General features: G+C 40.6%; 1 protein-coding gene across 1 annotated transcript in view; it reads left to right on the top strand.

Moving 5' to 3' along the window:
• The window catches only part of vat1 (vesicle amine transport 1), a 38345-nt gene extending 11481 nt beyond the window's left edge, over positions 1 to 26864 (top strand). The window contains exons 3-6 of the mRNA XM_059956519.1: positions 165 to 335; positions 615 to 704; positions 10985 to 11220; positions 17441 to 26864. Coding sequence (XP_059812502.1) covers positions 165 to 335; positions 615 to 704; positions 10985 to 11220; positions 17441 to 17566 — 623 coding nt within the window. The 3' untranslated portion in view covers positions 17567 to 26864. The remainder of the gene's footprint in view (positions 1 to 164; positions 336 to 614; positions 705 to 10984; positions 11221 to 17440) is intronic.
• The last annotated feature ends 358 nt before the right edge of the window (positions 26865 to 27222 follow it).

The raw sequence follows: 27222 nt of genomic DNA, 5'->3' as shown, positions 1-27222 counted from the left end.
TTGTGCTTTAAAGACATGCTGGCAAAATCCATTGTACCTTCTGAGCTTCCATTGGACAGTTCTGACTAATGGCTTGAGTAAAATGCTGATATGGGTTTAATAGATGTCTCTTCAACAGCATTAATCAGTTTTTGATATTGATCATTTTGTATTGCTCATTGTAGGTGGCGTAGGGTTTGCTGCAACACAGCTATCGAAGCTGGTTAAAGATGTGACAATTTTTGGTACTGCCTCCACCTCCAAACATGAAACTATCAAAGAAAATGGTGTGACTCATCCAATCGATTACATCACCTTGGATTATGCTGAAGAAGTTCGCAAGATTTCCCCCAAAGGTAATGGGGTGGCAAGTGAGATTAATTGTTTAATTTAGAAGCTGACCTGTGGGCTACTACTTAGAATTTTAATAGTGCCTTCAGCAAAGGAATGGAACAGTAGATGAATGGTTATCTGAACAGTAATTGTTTTATTTCCACTTAGTTTTGGTATTCTCTTTTTAACGTCACTGGCTTTTATCATCAGTGGAATTTCTGCAAATTTGAGTCAAACTTTTTGGAATATTAGAATTGTCATGCCATAACTACTGAGATTACAGTGCTTTACTTTCTTCAAAGGTGTTGACATTGTCCTGGATCCACTGGGAGGAGGTGACAATGCTAAAGGCTTTGGCTTGCTCAAACCATTGGGAAAACTTGTCATATATGGTAAGTTGCATTGCTCCAGTCACTAACCTAAAGTTTAAGTACATTTGTTATCAAAGTATGTATATCATGTACAAACTTGATATTTATCATCCTGCTGGTAGACCCTAAACAGTATTCATTTGGGGGGGTGGGGAGAGAGGAGGAAGCAAATTGTGTAAACAGTCATGTATCACATATGTATAAAAGTTAACTCCGGGACCTGAGTCTCGGAGCTGGATGGCTGCAGCTGTGGAGCTGGGTTCAGCACTGGGGTGAGTAAAGCCTAACAGAATAGTGAGCTGAACACCAGCTCGTCCTCTGCTTTCTGTCTTGACACCTTGATCTTTTTAATCTGGCTCAGCACTTAATTTGGCTAGACATTGGCTTGATATCTGCTCATGGGCCCAGGCCCTGCTGCTTCAATTTGCTTCAGCAAAAGCCTCCATGGGTGGAGCTACATCCTCAAGAGTCCAGTTCACTAAGTATTTCTGGATGCCACAAAAACACCAGGTCGTACATGTTGTGTTCTGTAACTCCAAAACATTAAACTAATTGCAGAAAAAGGTGGCTGCCCAAGAGAATGGGTCTTTTTTTTCTACTTTTAAGTGAGTTGTGCACTTATCAGAGGTAGTGTCATGATGTGCAATTTGCATATAGTAGTGTGGAAAAAGTCTGTAATACACATGGCAAGGTCATTTGATTCTAAACAATTGGTGTATTGATCATTACAGAATGTCTGCTGCTTCCTGCTCCCTCCCCTCTTCCCCCTTTGTCCAACCGTGATTCCCCTCTCCCTACTCCCTTCCCACTCAGTCCCTAATAGACTCGTATCAGAATCTGTTTATCATCACTCACATATGTCATGAAATTTGTTCTGTTTATATGGCAGCAGAACAGTGCAATACATAACATTTTTGCAATACTGTTCAAAAGTTTTGGGCTCCCTAACTATGTGCCTAAGACTTTTGCACAGTACGGTAACCTGTAATGAATTAATTAAATAATGCTTGATCAGCATATTTACAATATTATTCAAATATTAAGTACACAACAGTGCAGGTGGTTCAAATGCATATCTCAGTGGCAAATTACAAGCTGCAGATTGCAGTGATTAATCGTCCTGAGAAAATATTGTAGAATTGCTAGTTGTTTGCTGCCTCCATAAGAATCTTGGGATACGGATAGAATTGCTACACATGGCAAGATCTCAATGTTCCGTTGCAGCACATTTTCTGTGGTTCTACGACCCTGACAACTTGAATGTATTGCTCATTGTTATCATTATAAGAAACAAAAGTGATCATCTCCAGACATTTCTAGATGGTTTGTCATTTCCAGTACACAAGTGTAATGGAGAATGAATGATTGTTAAGCAGATACAAAGCAGCACAAATAAAATGAAGATCACAATAATAAAAAAAAACCCGCAATAAATAATATGGCTTGTATACATTGTCATGCATAGCACCACTTTATGAACATAGTGTCTGTAGCTAAGGTGACTGACAAGAAATGATGAAGGAGAGGTGTAGAGGGGTTTGTTAGTGGGTGCAGGTGTTGATCAGCCTTGCTGCTTGGGGTAAGTAACTGTTTTTGAGTCTGGTGGTCCTGGTGTGGATGCTATGTAACTACCTTCCACATGGGAGTGGGGCAAACAGTCCATGAGCAGGGTGGGTGGGATCCTTCATGATGTTACTGGCATCTTTCTGTAAATGTGTCCTTGATGTCTGATGTGTGGTGAAAACTACCCAGCACAACGTAGAGCCTTCCTTTCCATCGCCATACAGTTACTGTACCATGTAGTGATGCAGCTTGGCGGGGTGCTCTCTGTGCATATGTGGAGTGAAGTGAGTATAGATGTGCATAGGCCAGCTCACTTCAGACTCCTCAGGAAGAGGTGTTGAGCTTTCCTGATTGTGTGGAATATGTTCTGGGACCATGAGAGGTTTGAGATGTGCACTCCTGGAGGTTTGAAACTGCTTGCAGTTTCTTCTGTTTTACCACTGATGTAAAAAGGCGTGTGCATTCTCCTGAAGTCAATAACAATCTCCTTTGTCTTGTTGACATTGAGGAAGGGGTTATTTGGCTGGCAGAAGCCTCGCTCTTCCATCTCCTCTCTGTAGGCTGTCTCGCTGTTGTTGAGCCCCAATGCTGTCGTGTCATCAGAGGGAGGAGCAGTTGTGTATCCTGACTGAGGTCTGTTGATTAGGAAGTCCAACACCCAGTTGGACAGTATTGTATTTAGACCGAGGAATAACATCTCGTTCACCCAGGTCTGTGGGGCAATAGCATTGTGTCGAACTGAAATCCAGAAATGGCATTCTGACATAAGTGTTGAGAATTTTGCTATTCTCCTGCTATTGCAAGTGGCCAGGACTCTGGGGCTACAGGTTTAAGTTCTTAAAGAATTTTGACACTTGTTTTATGTGGGGGTGGAGGTGAGAGGAGGTGCTTCTGGTTCCTGGAATTGGGTTTGAGGCTTGAAGTTTACATTGTTTGGAGTGGTGAAATGTAGTTGAAACTGCAGACAGTGAGTTTCCTGAATGTATTGCATTTTCAAAGGGCGTAGAACACTTTTCCTTGGTCACTGCGTTTACTGGCTATTTTAAGCAAGGTGCTATAGTTTGTAAATGATGTCTTGTTACTACAGCAAAGCAGTAACTAGGTCATTATTGCCTATTCTTCCTGTAGATTGTATGTACCACATGGGTTTTCTCCGGTTGCTCCAGTTTCCTCCCACAGTCCTAAGGCCTACCAACTGGTCAATCGGTCATTATAAATTGCCCCATGATTAGGCTAGGGCTAAATTCGGGGTTGCTAGGTGGTGCAACTCAAAGGGCCTTTTCAGCACTGTATCTCGATAAATAAAGCTTCTCATTACAGAATATAGACGCCCAGTTTAAAACTATAGAAGTAACATGTATCTACTTTAATACTGACTCTTTGTAGCTTCCAACAAAGCATCCACAAATTGATACTTTAATTTCAGATTTTAGATTCCAGAAAGTGTTCATTCCCATATGTGTTGTACTACTCCTGTCTTGTGTAGATTTTGTACTTCTAGTTTCTAACCTAATCTGACCTCCCCTCCAAGCAGCTATCCATCTGATCATGGGACTGGGGGGGGGGGGGGGTAGGTCTTGTGCTATAAAGGAAACTGCACAGGTTGCGACCCTCTGGAAAATAGGAGGCTGAGGTTAGTTTTATAAAGTCATGAGATGTGGATAAGATTCAAAATGCACATGCACATCGAAATATGCAGTGAAATGCATTTTGTCAATGACCAATGTGTCGTCACACGTTCCAGCACCAACATAAATGAATGGTGAAGTTCTTTATCTTCTTCCCTCTCCCACACCTGCAACATACAGCAAATCTTTAAAAATGAAGGACATGCATTTAAGGTGAGGGGTGGGGGAGGTTTAAAATGGACAAGGGGTAATTTTTTCTGAAAGATAGTGGATATATAAAACAGCCAGAGAAAGTGGCAATGCCATTAGATGAGTACATAAATAGGAAAGGTTTTGAGAAATGCAGATCTAGAACAGGGGTTCCTGACCTGGGGTTCACAGTACCCTTGGTTAAGTACCCTTGGAACAAGTAGACTACCTGTTCTCCATAGATGTGCTGTATAACTTTCCCTCAGACAAAGATGCCAGGGGGAATGAGACTTGCCTGATCTACTAATCACTAAGATCATGGGTGATTTCTTTTAAAACATTGATATTGCTTTCCTGTCTCTAGCCCCCGCCCCCCCCCCCCATATCTCTTGATTCTCTTTGTATCAAAAAGTGTGTCTTGGTGACTGAGCTTGCACAGCCACCTTGTGTAACAGAATTTAAATTTTGTTTCCCTCGAGGTGATGAAATTCCTTAACTGTCCTGACTAGCTGCCTCTTTAAGACAATATCCTCATTTGCTGTTTTTCAGCACTCCAGCTGGGAGAAACAATGATTCCATATCTGGGCATGAAGAATTTTGCAGGTTGCAATAGGGTGTCTTCTCATTCTTCAGATACAAACCTAGCCTAATCAACCTTTCTCGGTCAACCTGCCCATTCCAGGCATTGCCTCTGAACAGTTTCCCTAAATAAGGCCAAGACTGTACAGTGCAGCAGATGTGATCAGTCAAGCTCTATATAAGTGTAATCTCTCTATCTATTTAATTCCCTTCAGAAAAATGTTAGCTACTTCATTTTCTTGCGGCAGCAAGTTCTGCCTATTGAGTCTGTTTTGCGACAATTAACCTAAACTGCACATTTGGGGAAAACATGGTCATTGATTCCAACTCAAAATTCATTGTTTTGCTGTCCATTTCAATCAAGGTTTTCATCTGAGAGTCTCATTTGGCTCGTATCCCTCTGGTCTAAACACTTCCTATCAAAGTAGTCTTAATTTCTACTGTAGCTGTCTTAACATTTTCTCTGGCAGCTTACTCCATATACTGATCACGCTGTAGGAAAAAGTTGCCCCAGATGTTCCCATAAAATCTTCAACCTCTCCCTTCTGCCACCACTTTAAACTGTGCCCTCTAGTTCTTGCTTTTCCCCAATGCTAGGGTTTGCATCATCAAGTTAATTTCTAATCATTGTAGATGAGAGTGGAGGTGGAACTGAGTTTCCAGATTGGTCCACTTAGTTTAAGGAAGTGAACACTTCTGGTCCATCTTCATTAGTAGCCTTGTGCACAACAATGTACTGATGAATGTTGAATTGGTAACAGAATGTAGTCACAATAATAATGAAAAAACACTGTCAGGGTTCAGCTTGGAAGGTGGTGCATTCTCATTTGCTGTTGTCCTTTGTTTGTGATGTAGCCGGTGTTGTAGAGGCCACGGTCTAACTAGAGGTTAGAAGCCAGTCATCCTAACTGACATTCTTTCCTCGGCTCTGAATTCACCATTACAAAAGGTCTGTTCCTGTTTGCTTAACACTTGGCTACCGGAACTGTTTTGTATAACTGAGCAGGATTTCCTAAAGCAGCATTTTTTTGAAGGGGAACACAAAAGCCTTGTAGTTGGGCAGGATGTTCACTGTAAAATGTCCAAGCTTGAACTTTAAACATCACAGACTCTCGAGGGGGGGGGAACCCCAAATGTCTGCATTATTGGTGGGATGTCAAGTGTGGGCCCTGTTAACAAAACTATTGTATGATAAATACCCAACACTATTCTCCACAACTTCTACCATTCCCGAAGGGATCCTACCACTAAACATTGTTGCAAGTGGCCCAAGTGCTACACCTGCCCATACACCACCTCCCTCGCCTCCATTCAGGGCTCCAAACAGTCCTTCCAGGTGAGGCGACACTTCACCTGTGAATCTGCTCAAGACATCCACTGTGTCCAGTGCTCCTGATGCAGCCTCCTCTACATTGGTGAGGCCCCTCACAAATTGGGGGACCGCTTCATCAAGCACCTCCACTTCAAACATGACTTCCCAGTGGCCAACCATTTTAATTCCGATTCCCTTTCCAATGTGTTGCTCCACGGCCTGCTCTTGTACCAAGATGAGGCCACCCTCTGGGTAGTGGAGCAACACCTTGTATTCCATCTGAGTACCCTCCAACCTGATGGCATGAATATTGATTTTTCTCTTTCTGTTAAACAAATCCTTTTCTCTTCTCCCCCCACCCCCATTTTCCACTCTGACCTTTCACTTCTCACTTGCCTCTTCCCCCAGGTTTTTCCTCTTTCTCTTCACCCCCCCCCCACCCCAAACCTTTCTCCCATGGTCCTCTCTTCTATCGGGTTCCTTCCTCTCCAGCCCTTTACTTTTCCCACCCACTTGGCTGTGTCTCTCTGTCTCTCGCATCCTCCCACTCCCTTAGTCCTGAAGAAGGGTCTTGGCCTGAAACATCGACTGTCTGTAGATTCTACTAAATTCCTCCAGCATCTTGTACTGAATTTCTGGCATCTGCAGAATTTCTTGTGTTTATGATAAGAAAGATGATTTAGCTTTGGTCTGTCTGTACTATCTTATGTTTGGGCAATATAAAGGTGATGTCTAAAACTACTTGAGGTGAGAGAAGAGAATGTGCGTGGTTATTATCTGCAATGAGGCCCAGTACAAATGCAAACCCAGTTTTTTCCTGACCAAGCAAATAGTATGGCACTTTACCAAGCCGCCACCTAATAGGTTCCCTTACTGCATCTGGAGTTTCCTCTGCAGTGGTGTGTACAGGATGCTCTTGCTGCTGCTTAAGCCAACATTCACATGGGAGGGGAGTAAATAGAATTGTTTTTTTTTAAAAATGCACTTTAATAGCAACAGGAAAAACGTGCAGTCTGTGCGCTTGATTCTCCATAATTGCCAAAACTATTAAATCAAATGTTAGTGTGGAGAGGAATATTGTATGCAAACTGATCCAACCACAATACAAAGGAAAAATGTAACTCCTCCAGTTTGAAACTGAGCCAGGAAAATATTTCTCAGCCAGCTGTATGTGACACCAAGATGTCTTGTGCAGTAAAATCAGGTTTAGTAGTTTAATATACGGCAGTGTGCAAAAGTCTTGAGCACATGTGTATAGCTAGTGTGCCTAAGCTGTTTGCACTGTTCTGTATTTGTCAACGTGGAGTGGAGAGAGTTTGCAAATCTGGTGGGACCAAATGATGTTGGGAATGGTGAAGGCGGTGTGGGACAGGTGGCAGAGGAGGAGTGTTGGGGCAGTTGATGGCATGAGTTCAGACACACCCAGTGCTGAGACACCAGGCAAGGTCTTTTGATTCCAAGCAATTGGTTCATTGATCATTACAATGTCTCTCTGCTTCCTGCTCTTCCCCTGCCTTCCCCTTTCCCAATAACGATTCCCCTCTCCCTGCCCCTTCCCACTCAGTCCACAATAGAGACCCATATCAAAATCAAGTTTATCATCACTCGAATGTCATGAAATTTTGCTTTTGTGACTGTAGTACATAAAATTGTTGCAGTACTGTGTCAAAGTCTTGGGCATCCTGGTGCACTATATATCTTTTGCACAGTGCCATAGATTAAAAACCTTTTTAATGTTAACTTAAATTCTGGGAGTTATCTTTAAAATACTCAGGTGGGAGGGAAAGAGAACTTTTGGCCTTAATTTTCTGTAATTTTCAAAACGTGCTGTTGCTCAACATGAGTAATGCAATGTATTTTTCTCCCCTGGTCACTTGGTACATTTTTTTTTTCATGGTTTGACATGGACATCTGTTTTGCATCCAAGTTAGAATGTGACCCGCCTTCACTGAATCCTTGCCCCCTGATTCTATCACATTCTCCAGTTACTGAATCATAACTCTGGAAACCAAAGCAATTTACTTCATGGTATAAACTGTAGTCACTTCATGGTATAAACTGTACAGTTACCTAGTAATCTGATTGATTATCTTTTAGTCCATTTTCCACAGCTTTGGCTGTCTGCATTTATTAAAATTTTTATTTGTAAGCTAAGTTATATACCCCTTCAAAAGAAGGCAAGCTGCTGGAAGTCCTTTGGGCTGACCTATTCCTCAGTGCTATTGGCTATAGAGCTTTGTGGTTTGAAACCAGTGATAATGAAGAAACTGCAAAAGTTTGCATATTATTTGTGCCTGTGTCTTTGAGACTTTTTTAAAAGAGGTGTAATCAGCCTTGCCAAGAAATTCAGTTGAATTTAAGTATCTGAAGCTTTAAAGATGACAAGGTAATGACTAATGTTCGACCTTCCTTCATTAAACTATCTGTTAAATTCACTTTGCACAGCAAGATTCCACAAACTGCAGGGTTTGTATGAATAATGGCACTTCTGAATTTCACAAGCTGGAAACGGTTCAGAATGCTGAGATGTTTGGTGGTGTAAGTGTAAAGCTGGCTTCTTGCCAGAATGGCATTTAGATTCCTGGCTAACTCCCATGGAGACAAACTGGAACCTGTAATGGCTCTTGGTTAAAATACATCAAGCATAAATTGTCTTTTGAATTTTAAACAGATTGAAGTGTTTCAATGGATAACTTAACCTGAGCTAACCTTGTGGCTAGTTCATGACACCCCTGGAATTGTTTAAGCATGGGAAGAAATGCATGCCAGTATCAATTGATTCAAACTGAAGATCCATCTTGTATCCTACCTTAAACTTGGTGTATAAAGAATCATTTAATTTTTCTAGCATCCTGTGAACTTGAAGCACTATGGCTAAAAAGTCAACTTGGGCCATCGTATCTCATTATCCCTTTTCTTCAATGTGACAGCTGAACTGAATTTCAGTCCACTTATGACACTAGAGTAGATGTTTGAATGGTTTCCTCATTTCTTGGCACAAGCCTGCAATCAACATACCTTAAGTTTGGCATTAAACTCTGGTTTTGAGCATGGTGTGAGGTGGTATTTATTTAATCCTCATGGTTTGAAATGTAGGCTAAGTCCAACAATCTACAGTTCTTCAAATCTCTCTATTACAAAGATGTTAAGTTATTCCTGCCTTAAATTTGTTGGCTTGCCACAGATGTCTGTCTAGCTGACTTTGCATCTTGAGTGCAGGGAAGGGAATCTGCTATCACTTTACAGTCTGACTCTGATACAGATTTGAATAAGTAACCCTTATAAATAGGTTTATACAATATTTAGTCATGGAGTTGTCATTTCTGAACAATGGGCTACTGTTTTTTAAAATAATTAATTAATTAAATTGAAATTGAGAATGGTCTCCCTTGCAACACAATTAGTGATTGGGTAGTTAAAACTTAGAATAACAACCATAAGTTGGAACAATTTGATCCATTCTGGGGGAAAATGGTTCAACTACATAACACCTCATAGTCCTGATTTTATCCTCTCAAATCAATGAATATGTTGTAAAATAAAAAAAGATCACTCCCTACTTGTACATAGTTTTCTCCTTTCACTTGTTCGTTCTTTCCTCTCTTCTATAAGTGTATACCTCAGATAAATATTATGTGGAGATTTGTGGAACATATGACTAATATATGTACAATATAGGAAATGCATCTTATGGAAATGTTTGAACTTCCATTTTTTAAAAAAATTGGATAAAGAATAACAAGTCTACCTTCAAAAGGTGGTTAAAAATTCCTTTGGAGATGATGGCAATATCAAATTTTAGATATCAGAATAGTCTAACCTTCCCAGTTAATATTGGCATTGGTGTGATCCTTTTCTCCTCAACCCTTATTTTACCCCTATCTATGCTATCTCTTATACTTGCCCTCACAATAGCAAACCACTAGGTATTTCTGACTGCTGAGCTTCAGTGACCTCTCTCCACTGTTAATAACAAGATTTTTTTTTAAAAATGCATGTATGCAAAATAAAGATTATATTAGCTAAACATTTCCAAGATTGGAGGAGATATTTTTGCTGGCTGACCAAATCATTGTATTGCTTCACATCTTGAATGTAACTCCCAAGCAAAATATTGAGTGGGGGTCAACAGTATGACCTAAATGTTCAACTCCTACAGGTCTTTGAATTCTTCATCTCTGTTGCTCAACAGTACACAGGGTCAATGTTTATTCCCGTGCCTTTCTAAACTATTTAAAGCTGAATTGATCCCTAGCCCTGGCACTTTGTGCATATATGGTGGATGTCCCAAGCTCAATTACTTGCAAATGAATCCAATTTTGTAAAAGTACAGTAATTGTTCCTTGACTCATTAATATGAGGAGAATGGCAAGGCGGAGGAGTAGAATAGTTTCTAGATTGTGTTATTTGTAGCAAGCAGACAAAGGCTGCTACATTGCAAGCTGGGAAGAAATGTGAAGTGGTTTCTATTGCAATGTTTACAACTGTTTTGTAACTTGTACATGCTCTACTGGCAGTAACTTTAATTCATAGAGTAATACAGCATGGAAATGTGCCATTCAACCCACTGTACAAATGCTGGCCAGTAGGCACCCTGCCATATTAACCTGATCTTCCAGCAATTGGCCCATAACCTTCTATTCCTTTGCAATTTGACTGCTCATCTCCACATGATTGCAGTTGGGGACTTTGTTCTCTAGCTACTCTTCACTCTAGGTGGAGGATAATAAATAATAGAAACCTTGATTTTTCTCTTGCCCCTTGCCCTAAAGCTGCATACTCCAAGTTTAATCTGCTTATGAGGTTTTGGTGTGATGGAGGGGAGCTGCTTCATTCTATTTTGCATAGTATGGCATGAGCCAGTTCACCCAGCTTTCAAATAGCAAGCAATATCTTGAATGATGGAAGTATCTGGGCATCAGCTACAGATTGAGCAGAGTATTAGATGCCAACCACTTGAAGATTTGTTGCATCGTTCATTCCTACATGTTTTCAATTCTAAATTAACTGCATTACTTCCTTTGAATCAGGTGCTGCAAATCTGGTGACTGCACCGAAACGCAGTCCGCTGATCGCGGCGAAGGTTTGGTGGCACAAGTTCAACATTGATGCCTTCCAGCTAATGAACAGCAACAAAGCTGTATGTGGCTTTCACCTGGGCCGCACAGACCCCGAGCAGGTTGCAGAAGTTGTTGGCAAGCTGATTTTGCTGTACAATGAAGGGAAAATCAAACCTAAAGTGGACTCTGTATGGTCATTCGAGCAGGTAAGCAAGTTCGTTACAGTCTTCCTAACATGGTCACTCCTCTGTGGGGTGGCACAGGAGCATAGGACAACACTTTACAGTATAGGTGACCCAGGTTCAATTCCCATCACTGTAAGGAGTTTGTACATCGTCCCTGTGACCACGTGGTTATCCCCTGCGTGCTCATTTCCTCCCACAGTCCAAAGACATGGCAGTTGGTAGGCTAATTGGTTATTGTAAAGTTGTCCTGTGATTAGGCTAGCATTAAATTGGGGTTTTACAAACAAGCTATGCACATACAAAGGAAAAATAATAATAAATGCACAAATTGAGCAAGATGAGTCTTTGAAAGTGATGTTATCTCCTCTGGTTCAGGAACCTGATGGCTGAGTGATAATATCAGTTCCTCCTTTATGATGATGGCAGCAAAGAGCATGGCTTCGGATGCTGGGGGTCCTTGATGGATGTTGCTTTCCTGCGACAGCGCTGTGTAGATGTGCTTAATGGTGGGGAGGACTTTACCTGTGGACTGGGCCATATCCACTTTTTTTTTTGCAGGAGTTTCCATTCAAGCCCATTTGTGTTTGCATGCCAGGCTGTGATACAACCAGTCAATATACTCCTCCATACCCGTCAAAGTTATAGATGTCATGCCAAATCTTCACAAACTGCTAAGGAAGTAGAGGCACTAACATGCTTTCTTTGTAACTGCACTTGTGTGCTGGGCTCAGGACAAGCCCTCCAAAATAATAACACCTTTGAATTTAAAGTTGCTGACCCCCTCCACCTCATTTTTCCCCCCTTCTTCCCTCCCCCCCCCCCCCCCCAATGAGGATTGACTCATGGACCTCAGGTTTCCTTTTGAAGTCAATAATTGTCTCCTTGGCCTTGCTGACATTGAATGAGTTTGTTGTGGCACCACTTGGCCAAATTTTCAATCTCCCTTCTAGACGCTGATTTGTCACCGCCTTTGATTTGGCCATTGACCCTGGTGCCATCAGCAAACTTAAATATGGCATTGAAGCTGTGCTTGGCCTCCGTCACAAGTGTAGAGCAGGGGCTAAGCAGAGTCTTGTGCTGATGGAGATTGTGGGGGAGATGTTACCAATCTGAACTGACTGGGGTCTGCAAGTGAGGCATTTGAGGGTCGAGTTGCACCGAGGTATTGGGGCCTCGGACTTGAAGGTTACTGATTAGTTTTGAGGGGATGTTGGTATTGAACGCTGACCTATAGTCAATGAAGAGCATCCTGATGCATGCATGTTCACACATTTTCAGATTTTTTTTCCCCCAAGCCAGCAAGCATTTTGCTTCAAACATTTCATTGAATTGAACATTGGATCACAAAAGGTGTGGAACTCACTGTTTAAAATCCTGCTGTTTCTATTAACAAAAACCTGTGAAACCAAATGGTTTCATTAGGTTTTTGTTCAAAGGCTCTCTGGTGGCCCTTCTCTAAGCTCTTACAGAAGTATGCATATTGTGTTGAGGACAAAATTGAGGCAGGAGACTTTTTTTGTATGCATGATTCATTATACATAAAACGTCAGAAGCAGTTTCTCTGTCTAATTGTATGACGAAAATAATTGGACTCCAGCAGATTTGGCAGTTTTATGGCTATAACCTCCTAGAAACATGCAGTTTTAAGAAACATGAAGCATTTAACTTCCTGTGAAAGTTGTACAGTTAGCAGTACTCATTACTACTCATTGGGGATGCGGTAGAGGAGCCTGAAGACCCACTCAACATTTAAGAACAGCTTCTTCCCCTCTGCCATCAGATTTTTTTTTAGTATGGTCTAAAAATGCTACCTCCCAGTCTGCTTTTGGACTATTTGATTTGCCTTGCACTGTACCACTCACATATTTTGTGACACGTCAGTGATAATAAACCTAATTCTGACCTCTGAGTGTAGAATTTCTATTTATTTTCTAGAGCGCATAAGCAGAATAGCCCTTAACTTTAAAAACAGAAATCCAGTCACTTCCTGTTGCTAGTATTTTTTTTAACTTGCCCAGTTATCTTGATAGAATTTGGATAGCTTTGACTATTTAGTTCCAGCACTTGACAAGTTCAGTAATTTCACCACTGCTGTTGTATCTTATTTTCTGCTAACTTTTTTTTGAACCAGGTGCAGATTAACATGGAACAGGGATATTGGTACCAAGTGACAGTTCTACCTGTATATTTTTTGTATTTGGAAAGAATGTTTGCCAGCTGAAAATGCAATTTGTACACTTGTCTGCAGATTACAGTTTGCTGGCTACAATAACCAGCATGGTATAAATATTATCTGCTGTATTTTATTTCAATAGGAGGAACTTGAGAGAGATTTCCTTCTATTGTTGGATGCACTTTCTTCTCTCTCTCTCCCCCCCCCCCCCCCCTTTAGCAGCACATGCCTGTGTTGAAGATACTTGAGCATAAATCCAACATTGCAGAACTGAGGAAGAACTGCAGTCCGGTGTCTTCTGAGCGATCGAGACCCAGTCATGCATTGCTGATGTAAACGGCTCAGACTCCGTTTCAGTCGGCTGGGGTTGTGGAGGGAATACTAAAAGTGTCTTTACAAAGCACTTGTTTATATGTTAGACCTTTACATCTCTGCTATTGTGTTGGCATTGAAGTCCTCCATTTCCTCCTTTGTCGATGTGTCTCTAGTTCTGTTTGCTGCTTTTTTTTGTAGCAACTAGCTCATCCCAGCAGGAAAGGAGTCTGGGCAGGGAGCTGAGGTGCTCTTGTACTGTGAGCTAATGTAAGGTCACAAACCATTTGTCCTCTAAAAGGAAGCTAGTGTGGGAACAAGTTTGTGGAATAATTTTGTGCTGTTTTTGGGAGGTATTCAATTTTCATTGATTTGGTGTCCCACTGAAAACCAAATGGAAGGGCGTTTTGATGTTTAGTGTGGTATCAAACTTGGTGTTACAGAACACATAGTTGTCAGTTTTTGCAAAGGCACCTCTTCCTTGGCAGTGAGGAGTTGGGAGGAGCAGTGCATTGACGCCTTGGCAATAAGTAAGCCCTGTAATAAGCCTGTTTACTTCAAGTATGGAGCAAATGCTTTGAGTCAGGACAGATGTTTTTAACACTTGGCTGTTGGAAGATGTAGTTTACTGATGTAAATCTCAGTGTGCAAACCATTGCCTTTGGTGTTTTAAGGTTTGTTTTCACTTGGAAGTTGCTACTAAAGTCTGTAGCAGACTGATGGGTTTGCAGGAGGGCTGGGGAAAAGTTTATTGATTTAAATTGTCATTGAGAGATGTCCCCACAGTTGGCATTGAATCGGGTATTCGTGTAATCAGGAAGTCACAGCAAGAAGAGATTAAATTGCGTTTTCTTATTTTCTGTGCCCCACCCCATCACAGTTAGAAAAAGGAAAATGAGCACAGGCCATTTAGCCCATTGAGTCTGCTACATTCTGTGCTCAACCCCATTCTCCTGTCTTCACCCTGTAACGTTTGACACCCTTACTAATCAAGAACCTATCAACCTCTGCTTTAAATATACCCAATGACTTCGCATCCATGGCCATCTGTGGCAATGAATTCCATAGATTCATCACCCTCTGGCTAAAGAAATTCCTCCACCTGTTCTGAAGGGATCTCCTTGTATTCTGAAGCTGTGGCCTCTGGTCCTAGATGCCATGTTGACTCTATCCAGTTCTTCCACCCCCCCCCCCCCCACCACCTCACTTTCTTCTAAACTCCAAGTATAGACCCAGAGCCATCAAAATCTCTTGTGTTAACCCTTTCATTCCAGGGATCATTCTCATGAACTTCCTCACGACTCTCCTCAATACCAATACATCCTTTCTTGGATTAGGGGACCAAAACTGCTCTCAATACTTCAAGTGCAGTCTGATCAATGCTTTGTAAAGTCTCAACATTATATCCTTGCTTTGATATTCTAGTCTTAAATAAATGCTAACATTGCACTTGTCTTCACAAAACTATTGCATTGGGTGTTTTAAGGTTTGTTTTCACTTGGAAGTTGCTACTAAAGTCTGTAGCAGACTGACAGGTTTGTAGGAGGGCTGGGGAAAAGTTTATTGATTAAATTGTCATTGAGAAATGTCCCCACGGTTGACTCCCAAGACCCTTTGCACCTCAGATTTCTGAATTTTCTCCCTGTTCAGAAAATAGTCTGACTTTTACACTTTATTATTTTACACTTTTTTTTCAGTGCTATGTTGCTTTCTTTGGTATCAATTGTGATTTTAAGAATGACCAAATCAATTTAATCTGTTAAATGGGTGCGGTCCTTAATATAACAGTAATCTTTGCCGATGAGTCTATCCTTAGCAGTTGCATACAATGTGATCATTTTATGATAATGAGATACCATTGTACAATTGGGGAATGGGGCTGTTTGAGCACAACTGTGCTCCAGAAGATATTATTTGACTATCATGTGTGATGCTACTCTGGCAAAAAATCTAATCCCGCACTTGACAAGTCTATTTTACAATTGGTCTCTGGCAACAACAGCGTAAGATGGTTTGCTGTAATCGGTTCCTCCTAAAGCACTGCGCTAAACGTGTGACCTCTGCAGAATGTATTTAATGGATGAAATGATGTAATTGTAAGTTAGACTGAACTACTTAATCACTACCATTATAATATACTTTTGGAGTGGGTGACATGGTATTAAGGTTAATATTATTTGACTTGGTTTCACAAATTCTGTTGTGTAGGATGCCATCAAGTGGTGACTTCAACCTGGAGACATGAGGCTTCAGAAGCTGGAATTCGGAAGTAATGCACAGCTGGAGGAGCTCAGTGGACCAGGCAGCATCCCACAGAAGGAAGTGAATAAATGCCCTGATGAAGGGTCTCTACCCAAAACATCAACTCTTCATTTTCCTCCATAGGTGCTGCCTGGCCCACTTGAGTTTCTCCAGCATTTTGTGTTACTGGTGGCTTCAGGGTTTCTGAGCAGATAAGCTGATCCATGTGCTTTAAAAAGTGAATGTTAACTTTTCCAGATCTGGTCATAATTGTTGTGCTAATAAGACAGGCTTTCCAGTGCACACTGTAGATATTGTCCAGTAAAAAGATTGCTTTGTACTTTTTAAATGGATATTCAAACTCAATTGTTTTTAACTATCTTTTTTGGGGGGAGTGCACTTTGGAATTGAATCAAATCAAGTTTATAATTGACATGACAAGTTTTGTGGCAGCAGTATAGTGTAAGACATTAAAAATTGCAATGATAACTGTAGAAGAGGAATAACAAGATTGGCATTATATTTCTGAATGTCCATCAACACAGAGGAGAATCTGTTTTTAAGACATTGTGCATCTTCAGGCTCCTGTACCTTCTCACTGATGGTAGTAGTGAGAAGAGGGCATATCCTGGACAGTGAGGTTCCATAGTGATGGATACTGCATCTTGAAGATGTCCTCCATGCTGGGGAGGCTTGTGCCCACGATGGAGCTGGTTGAGTCTCCAACCCTCTGCAGCTTTTTTGTTTTCTCTTTTTTAATCTGTGCATTGGAGTCTCCATTCCAGAGCCAGTCAGAATTGCTCTCCATAAAATCTGTAGAAATTTGATACTGTATGTTCTTTTAAGTGTTTGTAGTATTTATAATGACAGACAGTTTAAGATTGATTAAAATGCAAACTGTTATCACGAGGTTCAATTTTGCCTTCAAGTCATCCATTGTGCTATTGACTTTTAAGTTGCCATAATGGCAATGGGAATTTGCTGCTTGTTTGCCCTTGTATGGTATTGAAGAATTTTGATGGTCCAAAGTGCCCTTTTTGTCTGGTAATTTTCTCCATCTCTGCACTGGATTTAATTGAATCAACATTACACTTTATCAATGTGGGATTCCTCTGGCAGGATAGGGCAAGATGGCATTGTTCTGTACTGCCTTGCTTCAAGTAACCTAGTCCTTAAGCACCCACTTGGTAGATGGTGGCATTTAGAATTTTTAAAAACTTGTTTTGTTACTGCTGTAATGTTTTGAGTGCTCTGTGGTCTGGGGGAATGTTGCTACGTTTGGTTGTATATTGTACAGTCAGATGGCAATAAGCTTGAACTTAGCTTGTCACTTCAGGACAAACAAGTATTTCTAACGCGCTTCTCATGGATTAAATATTAGCACATCGGTAAGACTTGTTGCCTGGATGGCATGATATTTTTTCCCTGCTAAAATGTTTGCTGTAGTCATCTTTAACCAGAATGAATTGTGTTGTGTGTACCATTTCCTAAGTGTGAATTTTTCTTCCTCTGCAGATTGGTGATGCTATGAAGCATATGCAGGAGCACAAGAACATTGGAAAAATCATTCTGGTCCCTGAAGTCAAGACAACTGATGCCACAACTGATGCCACAACTGAAGCCAAAACAACTGAAAATTAAGTGTTTCTATAAGCAGGGGATAACCTCATGAATTAGCTTAAATTCCTAACATTCATTTCTTTTGACCTGAAGGTAGATGTGATAGTTTGGCTGAAGTAGGGAAGTGATTCCTGACTGATTTACTCCTATAACCAGACTTGAGAGTTTGCTTGCTTGTGACACTGTTGTAATGTTAGTATTGTTCCCTTTATATTCTTGCTACCCGCCACCCATGAAGTTCTGTCAGAAGCCTGGTAAATGCATAGGAAATTGACTTGCAGTAAACTGCATGTTGTCCTTTTCAGACCACTGCTATGAATTGTCTTTGTGGCCTTCCATGAAATAACTAACTGATTTATGGTGTCTAACAAGCAGTTAGAGGCAAGGTCTTAGCTGTTTGCTGTGGACAGCATGTTTTGGGTAATGGTAAGAATCCTTCAAACCACTTTTTTAATCAATGGCTTCAAATGGCTCTCCTCAAATGGTGCTCTCGATGTATAATTTGCAGCAGCCATCCCTTCCTACAGTTTCATATTAAGCTTTTCCCCAACAAGTTTTGTATAGAACCCTAAAACTGGGGAGATACTGACTTCATTCTCGGTTAGTAGTTTGAATCCATGGTTTAAGAATTTTCAAAGGTGCCAATTGAGACAATTGTAGGGTTGTGTAATGTTCATGGTCAGTTGATTTGGCTTGACAGATCATTGAATAGTAAAATTCTGAGGCATGTTAAGTTTCTGTACTAAAGGTATCATTGAGGAAAATGGAAGCCATTCAATTCTAAATGAGTTTCTTTCTCTTTGGGTTTCTACTGAAGCGCTTTGAGCTTTGTCAATTATAACTTGTAGAAATATTCTTTTCCTTTTGTAAAAGATTAGCTCCAAGTCCCACTCAGAACAAGGTGAAGCTCCCAACTCTTGTACAACGGGGATCTTCTTAAATGATCAAATTGTAGAGTATCGCCACTTTCCCAAAATATAACCTTGCCAAAGGCAACTTTTCTGTGCTGGTCTAATCTGGAATAACATCCAGGTTTAGCCTTTAGTTTGATGCCAAGGGTTTTTATCTGCTGTTCAAATGTTTGTGCAGATATAACTAACTTGCCAGGTTTATGCTCTAGTTTGGCATGGCTACTGTTTAAAATGGATTCCACTTATTTTCTCTAGCTAGAAAATGTTAAACTAACACCCCCTTTTTACTTTCTTCCCCCCCACCACCCATGTCTCAGCAGTACAAGGTACACTGAGGGGAAACATGGAGCTAGTGATGTGCACCCTCTAATCTAGTTCCATATTTGCCATCTGAGCTTCACTGTCAAAACCTTAAACCTACAAGTCCCAAAAGTGGATCTATTCTGAAATGGTCTGACCACTTCCATCTCTGTGTTGCCATAGGAGAAAATGATCTTTTGAAGCCAAATACAAATCTGCTGCAGACACCCAAGATTAACATGTTTTTAAGAATTAATAATGCAAGCCAAAGCTGATGCACTTAATTTGATCCACTGAAACCAATATGAATTACTCCATTCAGTTTTCCAGTTGCAGCAAAATGTTTAAGCATGATTTTATGGAGCTGAACAACTTGTGTACACCACCTCAAGCATGAAGTGCTGTAGGTTTGCAGTAGTACTAGCAACTTTACCTTGCTTTAGTGCTTCAAAATAGAGTACCATTTTATTGCTGCACCAGAGCTGATAACTTTAACTTTTGGGTGAAATGCATGCCATCTGGACATTATAAGCTCCAACTTCTGAATAAAGTTGTAAGTATTTCCACAGCTCCCAGCTAATTTTACTTAACATTCCTTTATTCTGCAAAGGACAATTGGGTTGTAGTTACCAGGTCTGATTTTTGTGCTTTTGTTTGAGATTCAGGTATTCGTGTCTGGGGGTTTTTTTCCACTGATGGTGCCATATATCTGGGGCAACAAACCAATGTAGATCTGCCTATCAAATCGTAGTTGCCAGCCAAACCAGAATACAAAACCAGTGCCTTGAATTCTCATTTTGTTAAATTCTTTCTCGGATATTTCTACAGATGTTAATTCAGATTTCAAAATGAATGTTTCTTTTTAAATATGGAAAGTGGTTTTTAAAAAAAAAATACATTTGGTTGTAGTGTTAGCCTCTTCTAGACATGTGTTTGTTGTACTGGGATACAAGGTGGCTGTGAATAACACGAGAAGTGGAGAGGTGTGGAACAAATGTGCTGCTGTTCATTTTGCTTGTACGTTATCCACCCAGAATGACCCCTCACATTACGTTCAGTATGTAACACACGTGCAGACTTGATGTGCTGAGAACAATTTGCTTCCATAAATGCCTTGAACATTTCAGACAGAGTTGTGGGCCATTGTCACATACAAGCTGAGGAAGCCCAAAACAGCTAAAGGTGGAACATAGCTGCTCAGTTCATTTTTCAGATGTAGTGCTCTTCATGATGGCAACCTCAGGCCATTTGCCATGTGTGTCCACTATGACCAAGAACATGGGGCCTTCTACAGGTCTTGCAAAATCTGTGACTCCTCTGCCATGGTTCAGGCCATTGCCATGCATGCAAAGGAGCAAGTTGAGAAACATTCCTCAGTGGCTGACGATGTGGGTGTGCTTTGACCTTTTCTTCAATGGTTACATCCAGTCCTGGCCACCAGAGGTGGCAGTGTGCAATTTCTTTCATGTACACTTAACCAATACCCTGCATGTAGTTCGTCAAGCTGTGCTTTCTTAATGGTGGAGGAATGACAATGCACTGGCCCAATTGTAAACATCTTGAACAGGGAGCTCCTTCCATTGAGCCTGCTAAGGTCTCAGTTCTATGGTTGGCCCTCCTTTCCATTCCTGAGTTACCACTTGCATAGAGCAGGGTCAGTACATGTGTGCTTCTGGATGTGCCACAGTTATCGGAGCTGTAGATCTTTCCTTGAAGTAAAAGACCACTTTTGGGGATGGCTCCGAAGCTGTAACAGGTAAGGGGAGTCTGGATAGTCCATCAGCATTCAGGCCTCCTGTACCTTGTATCGTACTGTTGTGCAGATAGTAACACAGCCCGACATTGCATTCGACTAGCAGCCAGGGGAGAAATGCCCAACATGTATTCCTTCAAAATTGACGTCAAGGAGTGATCTGTCAGTGGTGTAAATTGTCACTCAAAGAGGAATTGATGGAATTTCTTAACTCCAAAGACCATTGCGAGCGCTTCCTGCTCAATCTGGGCATGGTGGCTTTCTGCCTTGCTTAATGTCCTTGATGTGAAAGCCGGTGGACGCTCTTGCCTGCTGGCATGATGTGTGAGATAACTACCCCGACACCATAGCGTGATGAGTCACAGACCAACTGTATGGCAATGACTGGTTGAAGCACGTGTGTGCTTCAGATTGTGACAAAGCTAACTTGACCCTTTCTAAAAGCCTCTTCACAGTGATGTGTCCACTGCCAGTGTGTTGATTTATTAAATGTCCATGACCTGCTTTCAGCATGCTAGCTCAGTTAGGAACAAACTTTGCATACTATGTTAGTAGTCTTAAGAAAAATCTTAATTGACTTGTGTGGTGATGGAGTCTCCACAATTTCCTTCCCCTTTGGTGCCTTGTGAAGCCATAGGTTGTTGATCACATGGCCCAAATATTCCATCGATGGTTCAAAGAACTCACACTTTTCCTTCTGGGCTCTTAGTCCACATTCCTGGAGTCTTTGTAGTGCAGCAGCCAAGTTTTGTAGGTGCTGGGGATCACTTTTCCTAGTATGGAGCAAGTCGACCAAATAGCATTGTACCCCTGTCAACCCACTCAGGATCTGGTCCATTGCTCGCTGAAAAAGTGCAGGAGCCCAGGTGATGTCAAACAATCTCTTTTTAGGACAGGAACCACTGGAGTTATTCATTTACACACTGATTCCAATATTTAATCTGGACCAGTCTTTCCAATTCAGCCTCTACCTTTAGTTTGAGGCTGTCTGGGACAGGTCTGGTCTTCAGGCATTTGGGTGTTGTGGTGGTAGTAACTCCTTTCATACTGCCCTGTTCTCCACTGAATGCTTCTGCATATTTCTTCAATACCTCTGGCAGACCAGCACTCCCACCACTCAGGTGCTCTTGTGCCAGTTGAGTTTGAGTTGCTCCAACCACGAGTGGCCCAGAAACACTGGATAATGATCTTTAACAATGTACAGTGGACGTTTCTTTCTCTGCTCATTAATCTCCACTGTAACGTGTACCACTCCCCTCACTGGAACAGCCTCACCAGTGAAAGCCTTTAAAGTCAACCTTGCCCCTTCTGGGGTGAGATCCTGCAATTTCTCCTTGTAAACTGTGACACCAGTGATACTGCAGCTCCTGTGTCCCCCTGCATCCTCACTGTCCAATCGCAGTCACCCAAAAGACATTGTCGTGCCCTGAAACAGATAAAACAAACAAAGCCCTTTCAACCACAGAGTGAGAGCTACTCAGTCCATCCTCAGTACCCTCCATTTTGTTGACATGTTGCTCTTTGTTTTTCCAAAAGTCAGTTTTCTTTATTAGTTTTTAATTGACTATCTTTTTACCTTTACAGGTGTTCAATGTCACTTTTTTCACCTCAGCTTTGGCAATCTCAATCCTTATACCAGCATTCTTTGCTGGATACCCAGTTGTGCCACAACAGTAACATTGATTGCCAAAAGGTGTCTGTAGAAACTTTATGAACTTGGAAAAATGCACTTAATAGCTGTGCTTCTTTAGCTGCCATCTCTGCAGATGTACTGACCTCAATTGCCTTCTGTAATGTTTGTCTTCTGTAAGCAAAGATTTCTGAATTGCCTCTACGCAAACAATGTATCATAAAACGTCATTCTGTGACTGCCCAAAATCAGTGTTCTGACGATTGCTTCACCACCACCATAGACTGAGATAAACTTGCCTTCCTCTGATCTCTTATGAAATCTAAACCTCAGTGATGATCAAAGGTTTAGGTGAATTGTGACCCTTTAACTATATCCTCATAAGACTTATTGCCAAGCCTAGCAGACAGCATGAGACAGCACAATAAATTAAAAGCTTTGGACCCATCAGTCAGAAAAGTTGGAACACGAATATCATCTGAAATTTGATTTGCCAGTGCAGAATAGTCAAATCTTTCAGTATATGAACTCCATTGTTCTGTCACTTTTGTCATCTGACCCCATACTTCAATATATAATCACGTTAACTTTTCTGGAACTAGTCTTTGTTTCTCCCTCTCACTTGTTCTGCTAAGTTCCAGTTCCTGTTCTCTCACCTCCAATTCTTCACTTGCAGCATTCCCTGTGGCTGCTTTTTTTGGTGTGGTGTCTTCTCACTTGCCCACATCGTACAGCGGTCCATTCCCAGAGTTGCACACAGACCCTTCATGCCAAAGGGAACAAAACAACAAATATCACACAAGGGCTTGTCACTCTTGTCGCCAGTTGTTTGTGGTACTGGGAAGCTGTGTGACCATGAATAACACAAGAAACAGAAAACTGTGGAACAAATGTGCAGTTCTATCTTGCTTGTCTGTAATTTACACAGAATGCCCTCACACATACATTCAGTACATGATACGCAGGAAAGCTTGACAGCAATCTGCAAGGTTCAAAAAGTCCATGAATGATGACATGCCAGATCTAAAGAAACTTTAGTTCTTGCCAATATTTTTAGAAGCATGTAATTATTAGTTCCTTTATGTTTAGAAACTTTATCCAAACTCTACAAGTGTCATAATCCAAAATATTTCTTTTAAATCTCTTCATTGGATATGGTTGAGTTTGTTTTCCAAGTGGTTAGAGAGAATATGTGACACTTAGACTAAACCCGATTTAATTCGGTGCACTGAATATTTTTGAGCCAGTGAATTTTGTCTTCATTAGAACTTTCTCTACTAAATTATCCAAATGCCTGTTAACATATTTAGTTTTCCTAAAAGGAAGCCTTTGCATGGAATTCTGATATTTCTAATAGTTGACTAAAAAAATCAAAGTTTCCCTCTAATGTGTGATGACCAGTGTTAGCAAAAATCTTGTGCTGTGCAATTTTTTTGCCTAGTAACGTGTGCAGGTATTCATTTTAGCAGCTGTCAGTAAGAAATCTGATCTCATCTGGTTTGATTGTTTTTGTGGTTGTTAATATACACTCTCAAAACATAGTAGGCCTGTAGCGGGTAATAAAGGATTTTTTTACTAGAGCTTTTGCGAACCATCCATATGCGATTTGTTTGTGAAATGGTGCTTTTAAAAAGTCAAGTTTCCAAATATCGCTCCCTTTCTAACCACTTGCAAATTCTCCAGTAACTTCTGTTTCATGACAATATGCACAGGTAACACCAGTTTCTGTATTGTACATAAATATTTCTTGTAGCTGAACATTCCTGACCTCAAGCTTTCAGAGTAGCAGTTTCTACCGTTTCATTAAGCCATTCCACTTTAAATGAACTAGCATTTCGTCTGCTTCTTTGGAATTTGACAGGGTGAATCAATTTTAATAAAAATGGTATAAATAAGCCAGTTCTAAAATCACCAGACAAATCATCGCCAACTCCATGTTGTCAACATCGTCCACTTCAGAACCCAGAAAAGGAAGTATGATTGTGAAATGTACTTAACAAGCCAATGAGGTAGAGGGTGGCAACCTTGTGTGCAGTTTAAATTCTTTTTGCACCAGTAGCAAAAGGTGTGCATGTGCACATCTTGGAGGGAACATTGAAAGGTGTTTGTCTAAATTGTATTCTGTTTATAATTTGGGCTACACACTAATGGTAGCCAAACTTTTAATCTGTGCAATGTGGATTTCAAAAATCCATTGTGTTCTATTCATTTTATTTTTAAAAAAACACAACTAATCTACCTGTGGACTCTCAGATACTTCCCTCTCTTTGGGAGAGGGGGAAAATAAATTTGAAACAAGTGAAGAAGTCCCTCAGTATCTTTTGTCCCATCTCACTCTTGGCAGAGATCTTTGAGAACACAAACTTCACTGGAGTAGTTTGTCATTGTGGCCACCTTTTTAGCCCTTCAATGCTGTGAAATGGAATGGAAATTCTGTAGAAAAATGGATTAAATCCTGAGATTTTCTGTTGTCAAATGTAATGTGCAAGGTCTACAATCTTGCATAACAACTTGGACCAAAGAGCTGAAAGAATCTCATTACCCATGTGGACAAACAATCCTTTGCCTTGTGTATAAATACCAAGTTAGAGTTGACACATACACGTGAGCCAAAGAGACATCTTGTTTGCTGCCCCATGAAACAGTTTTGATGACAATGTATTCGCAGACTTTGCCAGCAAACTGCAAAACTTCTAATAATCATACATCAACAAAAATACTTGTATTGTTATTGGCTATTGTACTTCTGATGCAATTCCTGTTGGATTCCTCCATCCTGTATTACTCCTTAGTGTTTGTTGGTTGAGAGCCGTTCCACTTCTGAAAGGTGTTGCCTTGCACTGTCCAATCTGGAGATTACACTTGGCACTATATCTATTTTGCAGATGGTATAATGGTTTTGCTTCTAGCTCTTGCATTTGAGAGAAGTTTATGGGGAAGAATATAATTTCTTCTCCCAGGTAAGGGAAAAGATGATCAGCAAGATTTCCACTTCTGTGCTGTAAACTAGTTAGGCAAGTTTACAGGTTTCTGCAGCCAGAGCTTCACTTCCCAGTTCCACCCCTGTCTCCAAGAATAATTAACATGTGGAATAAACAATTAAAGCTAGATGGATTTGTGATCTATTCATCTGTCCACCAAGATGGTGTTTGAAAATTCACATAAGGAAATGTATTATTTAAAACTGAGCCTGAGCTACAGCTCTAAACTATTGTCTTCTATCTTGGAAAATGTGCCAATGATTTAAAGCCAAGGAACCAATAGTTTTAAATGTGACTGGAATATGTGATCTTAATGTATCCAGTTAAGTAGTTGATGTCAAAGGAAAGGATTATGAAGGTCATTCCAATGGAACTCTCCATTTTGTCTGGATTTTAAAGAGTGAATTCAGCCTTAATATGGCTTAAAACCTGCCTTTGTTTTACAGTTGCAAATCCTTTGTCCACATATACACCTAGGCTGCTGAGGGTATTTGGGTAATTAATTCTAAACTATGAAAACACAAACTTTGGAAAGAATTCCAGCTGAGCACTTACTGAAAAGCATTCCTTTTTGAAGTAGGAAGCCTTGAACTAAAAGTAGGGGCATATTTTCTTGAATGAGGCATTAAGCTCACATTTGAAGTTAAGAGTAGGCTTGTTTACATCGTCTTTTCCAAATCCATTGCCTATTGCAAGTTTTTGAAGTGGGTTGATCCAATGGTTCAACTGGAGCCACTAATAAGGACTAAACCTTTATACTTCAATTTGTGACTGGTAATCAATTATTAGAGGTGCTAGTTGTATCCTGAGGACCTACTTGCAACAGGTGATGGATTTGGGAAAGAATTCTGTTACTGAAATTCTGCCAAGAGGCAAGTATCCCTTGGCAATTTGCCAAAGTCTTTAAGAAAAAAATGTAAACCTATTATTTGATGCTGTTGGGTGTAACAGTCCCAAGAGGCATTCCTCTGCATCTCACTTCCCTCCCCTGCCTTGCAAACTGTGCTTGCCAAATGGGGAAAAGGAGTTGGTGATCTGAGATTCAACCAGCTTCAAATATTAGTAGTTTAGCATAGTCTTGGCAGTAATATTGTAAATTCAACTGTAAAATTGCAGCAAAGATTTGAGTGCAATCCTATTAGCCTGCCCTTGTCTGGCTAGTTGGTAGTGTATCTTGAAGTGTTTTCTAGTTAAAAAATTGCTGTGAGATGAGCAGTTATCTCTACACAATAGGATGATTCTGTTGATAACATTCACAGTATAATGGTTTTCCCAGAGAATATGCAACAATGATAATGTTGTCTGGCTTTAAAATGTACTATTACCTAATGATATCTGCTGGCATGAAGTTGCAGGAATTTATTGGTGGATATTAACTTCCATTTTAAATACTGATTGGATGATTCTTTTTTTTAGAAAAAGGGACCAGTTTTGTTCCAAATGTTGAACAGTAAACGTGTTCAGAGCTGAGCATCTCTACAGCAGCTTGTAAGAAGAGTTCATTTAGAAATGCTCAAAGGTCTTGCAACTGTAAATTTGTTAAAGGCAAGAATAGTAGTGTTTTTGGGGGGGTGGGGGAAACAAACGGGTCAAATGTTAACTGTGCTTGATTTAATCTCATCAAACCTGCTTTTGTACATGTGAGGCAGCTGCTGTTTAGATGGATTCTACAATGACATGTAATGCTGTTTTATGCCAGGTATTACCACATGCCTTAAATGTTTAATAAAATGCATACTGATTACTCTGGATTGCTGAAGTTTTTCCTCTATGCTAGTGCTGGTCTCTTGTGGTTTCTGATTCCCTGCCTTCTCTATTGCAAATGGATTTAAACTGTATTAAACTTCATGTGTGAACACTGCATTGAGTTGTTTACAAAAATCTACAAATTGCTGGGTATCTAATATGCAATGGGAATGAAAACTGGCCACAATCCTTGGCCTGGTCTCAAATCTGTTCAGCAGGGTTCACTTTGACATTGCAACATAACTCACTGTTATAAGTATTGAATTAGTTGCAAACTGCTTTCTAGTACAGTTGCTTTCAAATGAAACTGAACTTGCATGATTGAATTTCAAAACATTCCTTTGAAAGGAATTTGG

The sequence above is a fragment of the Hypanus sabinus genome, chromosome X1, assembly GCF_030144855.1.
Source record: "Hypanus sabinus isolate sHypSab1 chromosome X1, sHypSab1.hap1, whole genome shotgun sequence".
Taxonomy (NCBI): Eukaryota; Metazoa; Chordata; class Chondrichthyes; order Myliobatiformes; family Dasyatidae; genus Hypanus; species Hypanus sabinus.
Note: the sequence above shows the minus strand (reverse complement) of the source record. Positions and strands in the feature narration are given on the sequence as shown.